At 44.7% G+C, this 15,605-nt stretch overlaps 1 protein-coding gene across 1 annotated transcript in view; it reads left to right on the forward strand.

Moving 5' to 3' along the window:
• Positions 1-5,146: 5,146 nt before the first annotated feature.
• PAWR (pro-apoptotic WT1 regulator) overlaps positions 5,147-15,605 on the forward strand; it is a 78,698-nt gene continuing 68,239 nt past the window's right edge. The window contains exon 1 of the mRNA XM_027896091.1: positions 5,147-5,857. Within this exon, the coding sequence (XP_027751892.1) occupies positions 5,186-5,857 (672 nt within the window). The 5' untranslated portion in view covers positions 5,147-5,185. The remainder of the gene's footprint in view (positions 5,858-15,605) is intronic.

A 15,605-nucleotide genomic window follows, 5' to 3' on the forward strand; every position in this document is an offset into this window, starting at 1 on the left:
TTTGTTTTTTGCTTCTCACACTGCATTCCTCCATCAGCCAGATGAATGAATTTTGCTGCAAGAAACAACACTAGTTTGTCTGTCAAGCCAAACCAGTTCAAAGAAACTACATAGTTATTTTTGGTCAAATTATTGCAGAGTTCAAGAATGGTAAAACAAATACAGAAACCAGACTAGAAGATGCACTCTAGGATTGATCTTGAAAGCTAATGCCTCCTGATAAATCCTGCTATTTCACAAAGCTCTGCTGTATTTACATACAAGATTTTAAATCAGGCCCTAGCAATCGGAAAAAAAAAAAAAAAAGAAAAGGTTCAAGCATCCAATTCAGTAGCACAATAAATATGACAAAAATGGCATTTCAGTAAAAGTGGGATTGTCAGCTTTGTATGAGTTTGTGGCACAAACCATAAGGAAGCAATCCAGTTGCAACTAGAACATAATCAGTTTTTAGAACCTTACAGAGGAAAACCTTGCCAGAAAGTTAGTGCTGTGACACAAAGCTCCAGTGCGGGGAAAAAAAGAATAATTTGTTTCTGCAAGAAAAGTTTAGGAAATAAAGAAATCCACGATGATAGGCTAAGCCTCAAAGAACAATATGCATAGCTCAGAAGTAGCAGAAAGCAGTATTAAATTGAAAAGTGTAACAGTTATCTGCATTTAGATGAAACTGCCAAAATACCCAACTATTAGTAATAAAAAGTTAAAGAAGAGGAGTCAAGAGGGTGCTTAAGAATTATTTTATTTTGAGGGGAGACTTGACATTAGAAATGTCATGGAGCACAGGTGGGGAGTTTACAGGAAGATTAGATGGAAGTTACAGCCAGAGATTTAAAGTAAAAGATTTAAAGAGAGGTTTTTGAAGTTTTTGGATAAAAATAGGGAGAGATATTTCTACAAAAAGATGGCAGTAAGATTACACTGAGTCATAGCAATTTTAAGCAACAGCATTATTGGATACATAGTGCAGAAATAAGCAGATAGGTTAGTTAGGGCACAGTGATGTGGGTGAGGATTATCCAGGTAAAATTTAAAGCAGCAGAGAGGGAAAATTTAATGGGACATCACTGGAGCAAGCTTAATAAACTTAGTTTAATAAAGCAGGTAGAACAAGTATGTGACTGAGAAAGTTTGGATTGGGAGAAGAAACACGAAGAATGCTGACTGAATGGACTTCAAGGGGATCAGATATGGGAAGCAATAGATAGGTGCACTACGTGAAAGAGTTTCATGGAAGTTCAGGTAAGACAGGCAGGGGCCCAAAGAAATCTGAGCAGAAGGAGGAGCATGTGTGTTTGGGAAAGAGGCAGGAGAAAACAGTAAACTCAGCAGAGGCTTTGGGGAGAACTTCCAGAAATGCTGACGAGGGTGAGAGGGAGGGAATTTCAGTACAGAACATACAGGCATCAATGGGTATAAAAAAATGTTACAATGGTAACAAGCAAACAGATACTGGGCAGGAATTTGGATGTTGTCCTTAATTTTTTTCAGCCAGTAATATGTTGTTATGTTCACTGTTTTATTTTCCAGCCCTTGAAAACTGCCACTTCAGAAAAGATTATGGCTCAGATAAACTTGCAAGCAGCACCTTAGAAAGGCTGGATAATTTGGTTAAATCTCTAGAATAAATTAAAAGAACTCAAGCAGCTTGCAACCCTTTAGAAAGGAAGCAGCTTTGAAGTGCCCAACCCCAAAACACACTTCATTTCCTTGATATTTTAGGAATGAATTATGGGTTTTAGTCTAATTGAAAAATGAAGTGTTTTTTGCATGGCAAAGGAGATCAAGATCATCCTACCCAATCCTGGTGGTAATTTTACCTCTAGGGGAGAATCTTATTCCATAATATTGAATATATAAAAACCAGTATCTTAAGGCTTAAGGTCCCTTGTCATTATGCCAGTTTAAAACATAGCTAATAAAATTAATTGTATTCCTAGGCCTTAAGGATATCCTGAAGATTTTTTTTTAATTTGTTAAGAAAAAAGTACTGTTCTGAAAATGTTTGCAAGCTATTAAGCTTGTACTCCCTTGTGGCAGAGGAAAACATGCAGCATGATACTTAAACTATTTGGGACTTTATCCCTGAAAGCTCTCCAGCACAGACAACCTTGTTGAGATGCAAACATCTGATAGTCAGCATTTTTGTATTGGCCACTTAAACCCAACCTCACTCACCACAACATAACTTCTGTTAATATGTAACAGACTGTAAGGCACACAAAGCCTTTTTGTCACTAAAAAAATCCCAAACCCCACAATGTATTTTACATCAGAAAAAAAGTAAATCCAACAGCATTGGTAGATGCAGCTGAAGCCTGGACACATCACCTCCCACACATAAGAAAGGTGGGCAGATCAGATGCGAAGTGGGGCGTGCACATCTAAGCCTTACTAGCTGCGAAGGACTGCCAGAGAGAGGGGCCCAGGGAACAGCTGGTGAGACCTGGGGTAACAGAGAACTGAGGGTGCCCTAAAAACTACAATACATTGTTATATTTCTCCATATACACAACGTACTATAAGTAACAACTTCATAATCTGACTTTTTTTACTTATTTTTGGTCAGCTATGCTCCTCATGGTGTGTAAAAGTGAGGGCAAAATACTATTATTGTCACGGTTACATGATTCTCTCAAGAAAAGCTCTTCATTTTATAAAAAGAAAAAAATTACAGGAGGAGAAAGGCAGACAAGAATTCACATGAGGAATCCTTTTTCTAGATTATATTTTCTAGAAATACGATTGAGTAGTTGTCTAACTTAAAAACTCCACAGATAAGAGTGCAAGTAAAAAATTGATTAGTCAAAACATTTTTTAGGACCAACTTCACTAATTTTGTATTGCTGCGTAGTAAAGAGTAGCACTAGCACAAAACTATGTTTTTGCTATCTATTTTTCTGCCTCTTTACAGCTTTCCAACATAACACAGAACAACTAGCCAGTTTTGTTCGGGGATTCTCCCTTAGCCTGAAATAGACAAGGTTTCATCTGCAGTGATAAAATTGTACCTTAACTTCCACATATACAAATATTTAAACACCTCTTCAGAACCAACTGCCACACCAAAAGCACCCTTAAACCCAAACCAGAGCAGAAATCAGATATGAGTTCAGTGAAAAGTCCAAGTAAATGAATGATCACCAGAAGTGCAGAAAAGGTTGGTAGGGTGAGACTGTGCCCACTATGTGAAAGAAAACAGGGTAGAGACCTAAGGTGCACGTGGTTACATGGGCTAAGCCGGTTATTTACACTCTGCAGAGTGCCTAGCACCAGATGTGCAGGCTCATTTTGCTAGATATTTTTTACCCTTACCTGTAGCACCTATAATTTTTTTTTTCTGTGAAGTGAAACCAAAAACCTTTGCAAAGTTTATATTCTGAAGTCCTACTGAATTTTATTAACGAAGTGGACAAATTCAAGACCGAATCTGAAAAAGGGGGGAAAAAGTGATGAAAAGGTGCTCTCAGCTAAGTAAGAACAGGCTGTGTATCTCCTCCGATAAGCTGTAAGCTTCTATCTTGTCCTCACCCTCTTTCTGCTGGAAAGGTAGTACCGATCCACTCATTTCCCTCAGCATACACCTTATAAAGCAGATTAAGCAAGCCACAATCTATTGAAAGCAGTGATTGCCAAAACTACCACGAGCAGTTTTCAGAGTGCTATTAAGACACAGTGGGTTCGGACAAACGACAAAAAGCTGTGCTGAGTGTTCCGTGCAGGTTTAGCCATCTTAACACCTAGGCAAACTGTTTAACAGATACACACACTCCCATCACGATCCTTGCACGTTCGTGTTTCCTAACATTTAAAGCAGTCAGGTTTCCCCACTGAGGGCTGTTACTATTTATGAACGAGACATCTTTCAAGTCTTTGCAGTGTTACTCGTGGAAACCTCTTGAATCCTTGTTTCTTGTCACATCAGGAAAACACAAGCACTCTCTCAACCTTCCGCCCGCAGGAGCGAACTCCACCAGCTGCTGCGGTCTGCGCACCGCCGGAGCGGCCCAGGGGAAATCATTAATGTCGCGGGAGCCACCAACTGCGGGCTCCTCCCCTCAGGCACAGCTCCGCTGTCGATGGACCACGTTTCCAGGCCAGGCGGGCGCTCCCGTCCCAGCGGCGTGTCCCTGATGGGAGCGGGGCCGCGGGCTGACCCAGCCGGGCTGCCCACGCGGCTCCTGCCGGGCGGTACCCGGGAGCCGACCCGCCCGCGGGCCGAGCGCGGCACTTGCCCCGCGGGAGGCTGCCGCACGTCGGGGCCCCTCACCCGAGGCTTCGCGGCAGGTGCGGGGCGGGTTCGACGGAGCCCCCTGCGGAGGGGGGTGACACCAGACCGCCTCCTCCGGCCCCTCCCGGCTGTGCTCCCGCAGCCCCCGCCCGCCGCCCGTTAAAGCTGCCCGGGGTGGGGAGGGCGGCCCGGGGCCGGCGGCGTTTGGCGGCGGTGGCCGTCCCGCTCATCCTGCTCCCCCGAGGAGCCACTCGCCCCCTCCAGCCCTCGCTGTCGCTCATCGGGAGCGCCGAGGTCCGTGTCCGCTCCCGCTGCCCGGGGCAGGTGCCGCGGCCCCAAGCCGGGCCGGCACCGGGGCGGTCGGGTCGCGGCGCGCACCGGCCCGGGCGGGGCCTCCCCGCCCTCACCCCTTTGTCGAGGCCATCTCGGCAGTTTCCGCCCTGGCTTCGGCTGTGTCCGCGCCGCGATGGGGAAAGGGGAGGGAGCTCGGGAAGCCTCGGGGGCGCGCCGCTCCTTCCGGGACGGCGGGAGGCGGTGCCGCTCACCTGGTGCCGCCGGCGCAGGGGAGCGCCCGAGCCGCGGCCCCGCCGGGCGGGAGGTGAGCGCCGGCAGCGCTCGCCCCGCCCCGCTCTGCGCGGGAACGCGGCTCTTCGGGCAGGCAAGCGGGCGTCGGGGGGATGGCACCGTGATCGCGGACGCGGCACCCGCCGGCCCGGGGGTGAGGGACAGCGCTGTGCGGTCGTCGTGGCCGCGGCGGGCGGGCGGGCGGGGGAGGCGGGCGCCGCCGGGCGGCCCCGCGCCGAGGAATGAGGGGAGCCCCGGGGAGCGAGGGACGCCGCAGCGGATTCCGGCGGCGCGGTCCGATCCGTGGGAGCCGAGCGTGTGAGGGCGGGCATTGATGGAGACCCGTACCCGGGCGGCTTCCCAGGGAGTTGGCGGGGCGGCGGGACGGGGATGGGCAGTGCGGCGGGACGGCTCACGTCCCCCCTTTTGTTTCTCTCCAGGGTGTTTGTGCTTCTCCGAGCCTCTCTCCCCGCCCCCGTCTCTCCCGCCCGCCCCGCCGGGACCTCTCCTCTCCGGGCGGCAGCAGAGCCGCCTCAGGGCGGGCGGCGGCAGAGGTGCTGGTGGGGCGCTCCCACCGTCCAGCCCGCCGGGAACATGGCGACCGGCGGCTACCGCAGCGCCGGGGGCAGCACCACGGACTTTCTGGAGGAGTGGAAAGCCAAGCGGGAGAAGATGCGGGCGAAGCAGGCGCCGCCGGCCCCGGGCGCACCGGCCGGGGGGGAGCCCCGTCCCGCAGGGAGCGGCCCCTCCGCCGAGCTGAACAACAACAACCTGCCCCCCGACCGCGCGGCGCCCCCCGCCGGCGGGGCCGTGAACTGCGTCAGCCTGGCCAGCGCCGCCCTGGGCCGCGCCGCCCCCGCCAAGGAGCCGCCGCCGGCCGTCGCCGCGGGCCGGGCAGTCGAACCCTCCGCCGCGCCGGACTCCCCCGAGGGCGAGGAGAAGCTGGCCGCCAAGGGAAAGAGCTCGGGCCCCAGCGCCAGGAAGGGGAAGGGGCAGATCGAGAAGAGGAAGCTGAGGGAGAAGAGGAGGTCGACAGGTGTGGTGAACATCCCGGCCGCCGAGGTGAGCGGGGACGCGGGGTGCGGCCGCCGCGGAGCAGCCGCTGGGGGCGCCGGGCGCAGCCCCGGCACTTTTCTCCCGAGCGCTCCGGCCGTGCCCGGGCTCCCCGCGTGGGCTGCGCTGGCCAAGCGCTCCCCACACGCTGCGGGCAAGGCGGGATGCGCCCGCATCGGGCAGAGCGACCGCAGCCGTCATTACGGGGCGGCATCCAAACAGACGGGCAGATGAGGTGTCATTTATCCGAAATCAATCAGACCTGTCACGACCCGCGGCTTTTATTTTTTTTTCTTAAAGTCTTCTTGTCGACAGAGTAAGTTCTAGGGCTTTTGAAAGATAACTCAGAGGTCCCTGGTGAAGTATGGTCAAAACAATGTTAATGAAAGAAAATTGATTTATCAGGTCGGAATTAGATGTTCAGGTGTAAATATTATTCAGTTTGGAACTCAGAAGAATTTCCTGCACTGGAAAAAATGTGGTGGTTTATAAGAGCATTTTTTTGAAGGCAGAGGAAGATATTTTTATCAGCCAACACCACTGTCCTCTGTGGTTTGCTACTAGTATAAAAATCTGGCATTGATTTGTAATACTCCTAGAGGAATTTAGAAGAATGATAACTAAGTTTTTAGTGGTTTTTTTGCCATTAATAGGAAAGGCCACAGGGAACTTCGGAGAGAGATGGATTTTTGTCTTCAGTTTTGCACTAATAATGATGACCACTGTGGTTTTTTAGGAAACCCCTTGTAGTTCTTTTGGTTAACATTATAGATTATTAAAGTAACACTAGAAAATAAGATCTTTGTTTCTGAAGTTGAAGGAGAAGGCGAAATCATGTTCTCCACACGTGAAATCACTAACCCTTTTTTTTTTGTGACATCCTAGGCACTTTCACAGAACACGCTTTCACGTGAGAAGGTCTTGAAAGGTGGAGGAATGAGTTTAAGGAACAGTAGAAATCTTTATAACTGTATTTTTTGAGAATAATTGTTTGCATAGCCTTTAGTTTGAGGTGAAGAGTTGTGACATAGGTCTTCAGTGTTGTTGTTGGTTTGGAAAGTGATGGATACAAGTGATAAAGTGAGTTCTTTTAATTTTCTGGCTTCAGAGCGTGCAAACCTCCTAGATTGTGTCTTGGAGCGCCCTAAATACCTGCCACTTGTGCCCTTTATAGGAGCCTTAAAATGCTGCATCTTTACTTCTCCAAGTCAACTAGTCCTAGCCCAATTAGTAATGATTTTGCACATTGCAGCAAGCGTTGTGTAGAGGGATATCTTAGGGGCTCTGCTGTGTACCCCATCCCTAGTTGTACTCTTGTCTTGTCTTGGTTGTTTTTGGGCAGTGGGTTTGTTTTTGCTCTTTGAGACTGATGTCTTAGTTCTTTGAACTAGTTTTCTCAACTAGTGTTCCTTCAGTAGTTTTTTGATGGTGGTGTTTGGGGTTTGCTGGTTTGGTGGTGGTTAGGGTTTTTGTTTGTTTTGTTAAAGCATTGCTCAGAATGTGCCTTGCTTTCCAGGAAAACACATTCCTTGCTCAGCAGCCGTTAGAATCCTGTATATGAATTTGCTGCGTTGTTAAAGGTGACTGTATTCATATTAGGCATTGAGAAACAAGTTCTCACCTGTTTCCATGTTTTTGAGGGCCTAAACCTTGCTGCACCATGTCACCGTGTGTTGGCACTTCGTGGAAACTTCCTGTACCTTTATACTAATTACTTCTATAACTAGCAATTAAGCATTTCATCACATTTTTGGGGTCAAATTTTATAAATGTAGATACCTGTTGTACAAGGTATTATTGGGGAAACTTGCTAGTAGTGTTGCATTTTTGACTAAACTGTCTCCAGTGTCAAATGCGAGTACCTACTTAACCATGAATGTTTTGCAGACTGTTTACTTGTCCTGTCTTTGATACAGCTATGTAGCTGTAAGAAAACGTTTTGAAGTATTGCTTCAGCCTGGTCAGTTGCAGTTCTCAGACAAAAGAAGGCTGGGATATAGGTGATATCTTGTTGGAGTAATCAGCAACGTGCCAGTTTCTTGCTGTCTTTCTCATTGGATGCTGGACGTAGCTTTACTGTGCCATACAGAGTGACTTGGTAGTAGTACACAGTGCATGTAACCACTTAGCCCTTGTAGCTCTGCGTGGTGTATGTTTTAAAATTACTTTTCAGGAGATGTTATTTTAGAGCTTTGAGTGTTTCACTGTCTTATTTTTCAAGAAAATAGTCTTTCTCAAGTAGCCATTTGGTGCTAAATGTCCCTTTTCTGATCATTGTGCCACTGTGGTGGAGACTGATAATAAAATACTTAAAAAGGAAAATGGGCACCTGTTGAAATAATGCACTCATAGAAGATACAGAGCGCCCCAAACTGAATACAAAAACAGTTTTTGCCCCAAGAAAGTGGGATGCAATTTCAGCTGCAATGCAGCTGGAGAATTTAATGATAGGAAAGGTGGCAGAATAAGAAAAGTAAGTTTGTGTTTTCTCAGTTATCTTGAAATAGGCATGTAAAATATTGGATTATTTTTATTAATTATTAGTTTCTGTTCAATAGGAAGGAATTAGAGTCAATTCTTAAGTAGTTCTGTGTCTTAAGTGTATTTTGTGTTGAAGGTGATGGAGGACAGAAACCATAGGGGAAGCTGTGAAACGAGTGGTGACAGGATGGGAGTAGTTGTGAAACTTTGTACATTGTGATAAAGGTAAAGGCTGATTTTTATCTTCTCAGCACTACTGCTTATCTAAATAATGGTGACTTTTGAAAATGACTTTGGTAATACTTGCATCTTTTTTCCTTTACAGTGGTTGTAAAGCAGTTTCTTGATAGCTTGTCGGATCTTGAAAGGTGGATTAACTCCAAATATTAAGTGCTGTGGGATTTGGATTTTGTTGCCTCATAATAGTACTTCAGGTTATAAAACGTAACTGAATTGTTTACAATTATCATAACTACATATGTTTCCTTCTCTAGATTTTATAACCACTTTTAATTACCTTTAGAAAGTGTTTCTCAGTTTGCAGGTATTTATTTGATACAGGTGTTGACTTTACTTGTAGCATTTTTCTCATTTACAGCTGATATCTGTCCAAAAAAGACAGAGTTCCCATTATGTACTGACAATGCTTTGTGAGGACCCACGTATAGTACGATATATTGTTAAAGTAATTCTGTCCTGCTTTGAGCAAAACAAGTTGCACTGGTGAAAGTGCAGCTTCACTTTTGTACGTGTTTACACTTGAGGATTCTGCTGGCATAGCTATGTAGATAAAGGTTTTTCTGGTTTGCTGGTTTTTTTTTGTTTTGTTTTTGTGTTTTTTTTGAACCCCAGTAGGGAGAATAACAAGTATTTTTGTGGTTACCTTTTTTAAAAAGGTGTATATATAATCAAAATCTTGATTCATCTATGAAGGACAACGGTATAGCTGGGTTTCATGTAACAAAAGTTTACATTTTCACCTAACCAGATGGAAATCATTTAAATTCAGAAGTGTTTTTCTGTTAATAACAGAGTAATGAATGATTTAGAAAGGTATAAGGAACACTGATCTGTGTATTTTGTGCCTGAGGCTACCAGACTCAAGACACAACAGTCTCCTGAGCTGTTTGTGAGAAATACTGTAGTGAAAGGTAGAAGTGATCCAAATATGCAATCTGCATAGGATGTTCAGCCAGTCACAGCAGTAAGGATATGACATCTTGAAACCCTGCTGATGGCTTGCTTCCAAGAGTCTACCTGTCTCTTTAGAAGGCACTTCATGTATGGTGCTTGGTAGGTGTCCTACAAAACAACAGCATTGCAAGTAAGCAGAGGGCAATGAGCTCTTTCTTTCTCTGGGGTAAGAAAGGGTTCGTGCTGTAAGAGAAGTCCAGCGTGCTGAATTGAGCAGACTGACAGAAAGTTGCTGTGTTCCAGTTGGAAAAACTTAAAAAAAAATTTAAGTGCTAAATGTGTCAAGCATAGCAGTTACTGGGTGCCTTGTAAAAAAATTGAAATCCTTCTCTGAATGGGTAGAAACTAGAGAGAGAGACCAGTGGAATCCTGTACTAGCTGTTGGACTCTTCACCAGAAGTTTACCTTTCAGCAGTATCTTTCTCAGTGATTGCCTGCCTGAGGGTTAAGTTTCCTTCTTCTGTCTATATCTTGAGATTAATGAGGTAATGTCTTTGCGTAGTCTTAACATCTATTTTATTGTAAAACAACTTGCTTCTTTTTGCATGTGTTGGGGGAAAAAAGCCTCAATAAGAGTTTGTTCAGAGTACTAGAGTTCAAAGTACCCCTATTTCTGACCAGTGATACCCTTAACATTCATGCAGATGTATTACTGTTAAAATGGAAGTCTGAAATACATTTATTAGATCTGGACAACCATTCATGATAGGTTAGACCATCCTTCTGCTTGCTTTGTCTAGTGAACGCATCTTACTATGGTTCCGTTATGGTTCTTCCTTTAGATGTGGCAGGGTGAATACAAGCATTTTCAGATTCCAAGAAAAGAATTGTATTGAGGTTGTTAACATCCAGTTTGTTTTTCTGCTAACGCCTTTGTGAATTCTGATTTTGACCAAATCTCCTGGCAATACCCATTCAAAGAGCATATTTTCTTCTTTCCATCTTTCTTTAGTACTTGATAAGGTCCTCCTTTTTTTTTTAAGGTTTTTTTCTTTTGTTTTGTTTAGGAGTATGGTTTAATATCCTGACACTTAGCTACATAATGGAAATTATTTAGTCAAAAAACAAACAAACAAACAAAAAACAAACAAACAAAAAAAACCCACAAAAAACCTCTTAGAACTCTGGAAAAATTTAAATCACAAAATCCATGTAGCAGCTTCTAAGTCATTGCATGAGTGCCTTCCAAACCTATCCCACTGCTTATCACTGCCAAGTCCCGGAGAAACCCAGCTTTGCCAGTGATCAGCAGTGAAACTGCATGGCAGAGTTTAAAGGACTGCACTCTAATGAGGTCCTTCAGTCCTCTCCATAAGGTATTGGCTACAATGAACTGCACTTGAAGTGTTCCTAGACCAGTGCACACAGCAAAAGGAGCCAGCAAGAGGAGCTAGGAGCCTTGACCCAGTCCCGGAGATAGGACATTATTGGCATAAGTGAAACGTGGTGGGATGAGACCTGTGACTGGTGTGTTACAGTGGACAAATACAGGCTCTGGAGGAGCGATAGGTAGGGCAGGTGAGATGAAGGGATGACGTATGTAACAGAGGAGCTGCAAATATGTGGAGCTTGCAGTTGGCAGTGACACACTTGAGAGCCAATGGGTAAGGATTAAGGGACGAACAAACAAATGTCATTGTGTGAGTCTGCTGTAGAAAACCCAGCCAGGATGACAACACCAATTATCCTTTAAGGAGCTAAGGGATACCTATAAATCAACCACCCCTGTTCTTAAGGGGGATCTCAGCTTGCCAGATGTCAACTTGGAACACCACACAGCTGGTACAGACAGACTTCCAGAAGATTTCTAGAACACCTTGTTGATAACTTTTTGGTACAGGTACTAAGGGAGCTGACTTAGGAAAGGTGCCCTCCTTCATTTGTTGCTGGTTGATGGAGAGGGTCTTGTGAGTGGAGTAGTGATTGGTGGCCATCTTTGCCACAGTGACCACAAAGCAATTGAGTTTAAAATCTCTGTTGACAGGAGGGAAAGTGCCAGCCTGAAGGGCCTTCAACCCTGGACATGAGGAGAGCAGAATTCAGGCTGCTTAGGGAACTAGTGAGTAAGGTCCCCTGGGAGAATGCTTTTGAAGGTGCTGGGATCTGTCATTGCTGGTCACTTCTTAAGTGTCATCTCCTGAGAGTACAGGAACAGGCAATTCCAAAATGTTGGAAGTTAAGCATGTGAGACAAAAGGCTGACTAAGCTGAGCAGGGATTTTATTCTGGAGCTAAGGCAAAATTAAAAAACACCTTAGACCAGTGGAAGGAACTTCGGGGAACACGGGAGTACTATAGAGGTGCTGTTCACCACTGTGGGGAGAAAATTTGTGTAGCCAAAGCTCAATCAGGCTTGAAACTGGCCAGAAATGTGGGGGATAATAAAAAGGCTTTTAAAAAATATGTTAATAGCAAAAAGCAGTATAGAAAAATAACAGCTTGTTACATGCTGAGGATGGTCACCTCACAAACAGGAATACAGAGCAGAGGTGTGTAATGCTTTCTTCGCTTCAGACTTCAGCACTGGTGATGGTCTCTTCGAGTCACAGAGACCTGAGCTGGAGAACCATGACCATGAGAATGATAAACTCCCAGTCAACCCCAAACCTGTGCAGGATTTGCTGCTCTAGCTGGTTCCCTCTAAGTGTATGAGACTTGATGAGATTCATCCAGGGGTACACAAAGAACTGGCTAATGTCATTACAAAACCTCTCAATGATTTTTGAATGGTCTTGGGAATCTGAAAAGGTCCCAGTCAACTGGAAGGTGGCAAATGTTGTCCCAGTTTTCCGGAAGAGCAAGAAGGATGACCCTAGTGACCACAGGTATGCCAGTCTTATTTCAGTGCCTGAGAAACACCTGAAGGACACCGCAGTCATCGGTCACAGCCAGCACAGGTTCGTAAGAGAAAAGTCCTGCTTATCCAACCTGATTTTCTTTTATGACAAAGTAACCCACCTAATTGATCAAGGGAAGCCAGTTGATGTGGGTTTTTTGGATTTCAGTAAAGCTTTCGATACTGACTGTCACAGGATCCTTCTGGACAAAATGTCCAGCACACAGCTGGATAAACGCGTCATGTGGTGGGGGAACAGTTGGCTCATGGGTTGAGCAGAGAGGGTAATAGTGAATGATGTAACATCAAACTGGTGACCTGTCACTGGTTGGGTTTCTCAGGGCTCTATTTTAGGCCTTGTGCTCTTCAACATCTTCATAAATGACTTAGACACAGGACTGGAAGGGATGTTAAGCAAGTTTGCAGATGACACAAAACTGGAAGGAGCTGTTGACTCCCTCGAAGGCAGTGAGATCCTGCAGAGAGATCTCAACAAATTAGAGGATTGGGCAGTCACCAGCCTTATGAACTTTAACACTGACAAGTGCCAGATTCTGCACGTGGGATAGGGCAACCCTGGATGTACAGACTGGGAATGAAACCCTGGAGAACAGCCCTATGGAAAAGGATCTGGGTGTTCTGGTTGACAGCAAGTTGAATCTGAGTCAGCAGTGCCCTGGCAGCCAGGAGGGCCAACCATGTCCTGGGGTGCATCAGGCAAAGCATCACCAGCTGGTCAAGGGAGGGGATTGTCCTGCTCTGCTCTGCACTGGGGCGGCCTCACCTTGAATATTGTGTGCAGTTTTGGGCTCTGCAATATAAGAAAGATATTAAGCTATTAGAAAGTGTCCAAAGGAGGGCATGAAGATGGTGTAGCATCTGCTTCTCCATTTGAGGACCAACTGAGGTCACTCGGTTTGTTAAACCTGGAGGAGACGGGAAAAATCACCTTTGCCTCCAGCTTCCCCACGAGGGGAAGTGGAGGTGCAGGCACTGATCTCTTCTCTGTGGTAACTAGTGATAGGACTCAAGAGAGAGGCGCGTAATTGTGCATCAGGGCAGATTTAGATTGAATACTGGGAAAAGGTACTTCACCTAGAGGGTTGTCAAGCACTGAACAAGCTAACTGGGGAAGTGGTCACAGCAGAATTCAAGAAGTGTTTGGACAATGCTCTCAGGCACATGGTGTGATTTTTTTGGAGTTGTCCTGTGCAGAGTCAGCAGTTGGATTCTGATCCTTGTGGGTCCCTTCTAACTCAGTGTATTCTATTCTATGCTGTAGGATAACGCTGTTTTGGATTAAGTCTGGACAGTGCAGATATGGATCACTTCTTACTTAATTGAACAGGGATGTTTTTGTATACGAATAGATGGTAGGTCAGTACCTGCAGCATGAATCCACAGGACTCTACCAGAAAGTACTAATTCTCTTATACACTTAATTCTTTTAAATTCCAGCCCTTGTTTCTGTTGGAATGGGAGGGATAGTAATGGAGAAGCTGTTAATTTCTTCTCTAAGTCTTTTGACTCTACATTTTTCTCTAAGTGCAATTTTGGGAAGGTGGGGTTTTAAAATTATCTTTTAATACCTAGGTATAATTGGAAAACATTACTGTATGGTTGTTTTTTCTCACTCTCCTGTTTTTGGAGTGAATCATCTGAAAATATACATTTAAGTGTGTGGAAAAGAAATGCAATGTAAGTAAACTATTTTCTCTTAAGTACTGAATTCTACAGCAAGCAAGAGAAGTATTTAGTATAAGTTGTAATTGGTGGTTGAATGTTGTTGCTGTTTGGCTTTGCCAGTTACTGCCTTTTCTTGCCAATCTGTCATGTAGCCCATAACCCCAAATAAATGTACACACTGGTTGTCTCAAGATAAATATTTCTTTGTGTGCCTTCTAGGCTATTTCTAGTACTTAAGACTGAAACACTGTCCCCTTGTTGTTTGTTCCTAAAGCCTACTTAAAAGACAAGATAATCTGGAAGAAAAAGTATTGTAGGTTAAAGAGTAGAAACAGTCTGTCAGCTGTACAGTTGTCTACTTTTATACTGAAATAAACATATTGAGCATCTTGCTTCCAATCAGGTGACCAGTCTCATTGAAAAGCATAGCAAGGGAAGTGTTGATATGACCAGTTATTTCACTGTAACGAACACACTGCTATTTATCATTAAAAATGACTTATCTGACAATTTTTTTTCTAAAATTTGTTTGTATCTTCACTGTAACAAGTAAATTCTCTGAAAATATTTGATCCTTGTTTATAAAAATGCCTCAGTCTCAGCTTCAAATTGAAAATGCTCTGCCTGAATGATAGGTTGATAGTTTCCTACAATTAAAAAAGAACCTTGTGTTGCTTTGGGCATATAAATGTGAAAATAACTTGCAGTTAATTTTAAGATACTTAATATTTTAAACAATAATAATATGGTGAGGTTATACTGTAGCTGAACATGTTTAAAGCTGGGTACTAAACTGAAGATTTTTCAGCACTGGTGTATAGTATGTAGTAGGCTGAGAATCGTAACACTGATAGAGATTGGAAGGGATCTCTGAAAAAGTTCTCTGATCCAATGTCCTACTTAAATGGGGCCAGTTTTGATCACATTGCTTACAGTCTTGGCTAATAAAATTTTGAATATATTCAGCCTGTTGAGGTTGGTATAAATAGCTCTGCTTTCCAACCTCTTAGCCAGTCCTTGCCATTTTGTTGTCAGCCGAGACCTGCTCCCATCCAATTGTTCAGGTTGCTAATAAAGGTGTTGCATATTATCAGCACTAATATCAGCCCCTGAGGGCTACCGCTTACCTGGCTGCCAGTGGAAGTTTATAATACTGATTTCAACCTTTTGAGCCTGAAGATGCAGCCAGTATTTCATCACCTAGTAATAGTGCACTTCTCTGGGCCATATTTAACCAGTTTGTCTTGAAGGATACTACAGGGAGATCAAGTCAAAGATGCTTCTTCATCCTTGAAGGAAACGTTCAATGCTTCTGGGATTACAGGTGCAGAAGACCCTAATATGAGAGTTGTATAGACTATTTGTTGAAGCTGAATTGTTAAAATTGTATGTATGAGGGAAATGGTTTAGCGTTTTCTAGTTTCTTCTTGGTGGTGGAAATGGTGGGAAACTTTTACTTTTTTCAAGGCAGCAGAACAAAAGAACAAGTAGTTTGAAAAACAGGAAGAACGGGGAGATTGGACCAGATGACTGACTGTGGTCCTTTCCAACCTTACCCATT

This window comes from Empidonax traillii, unplaced genomic scaffold (assembly GCF_003031625.1).
Source record: "Empidonax traillii isolate 1590-97213 ecotype Southwest subspecies unplaced genomic scaffold, ASM303162v1 scaffold477:size924519, whole genome shotgun sequence".
NCBI classification, from domain to species: domain Eukaryota; kingdom Metazoa; phylum Chordata; class Aves; order Passeriformes; family Tyrannidae; genus Empidonax; species Empidonax traillii.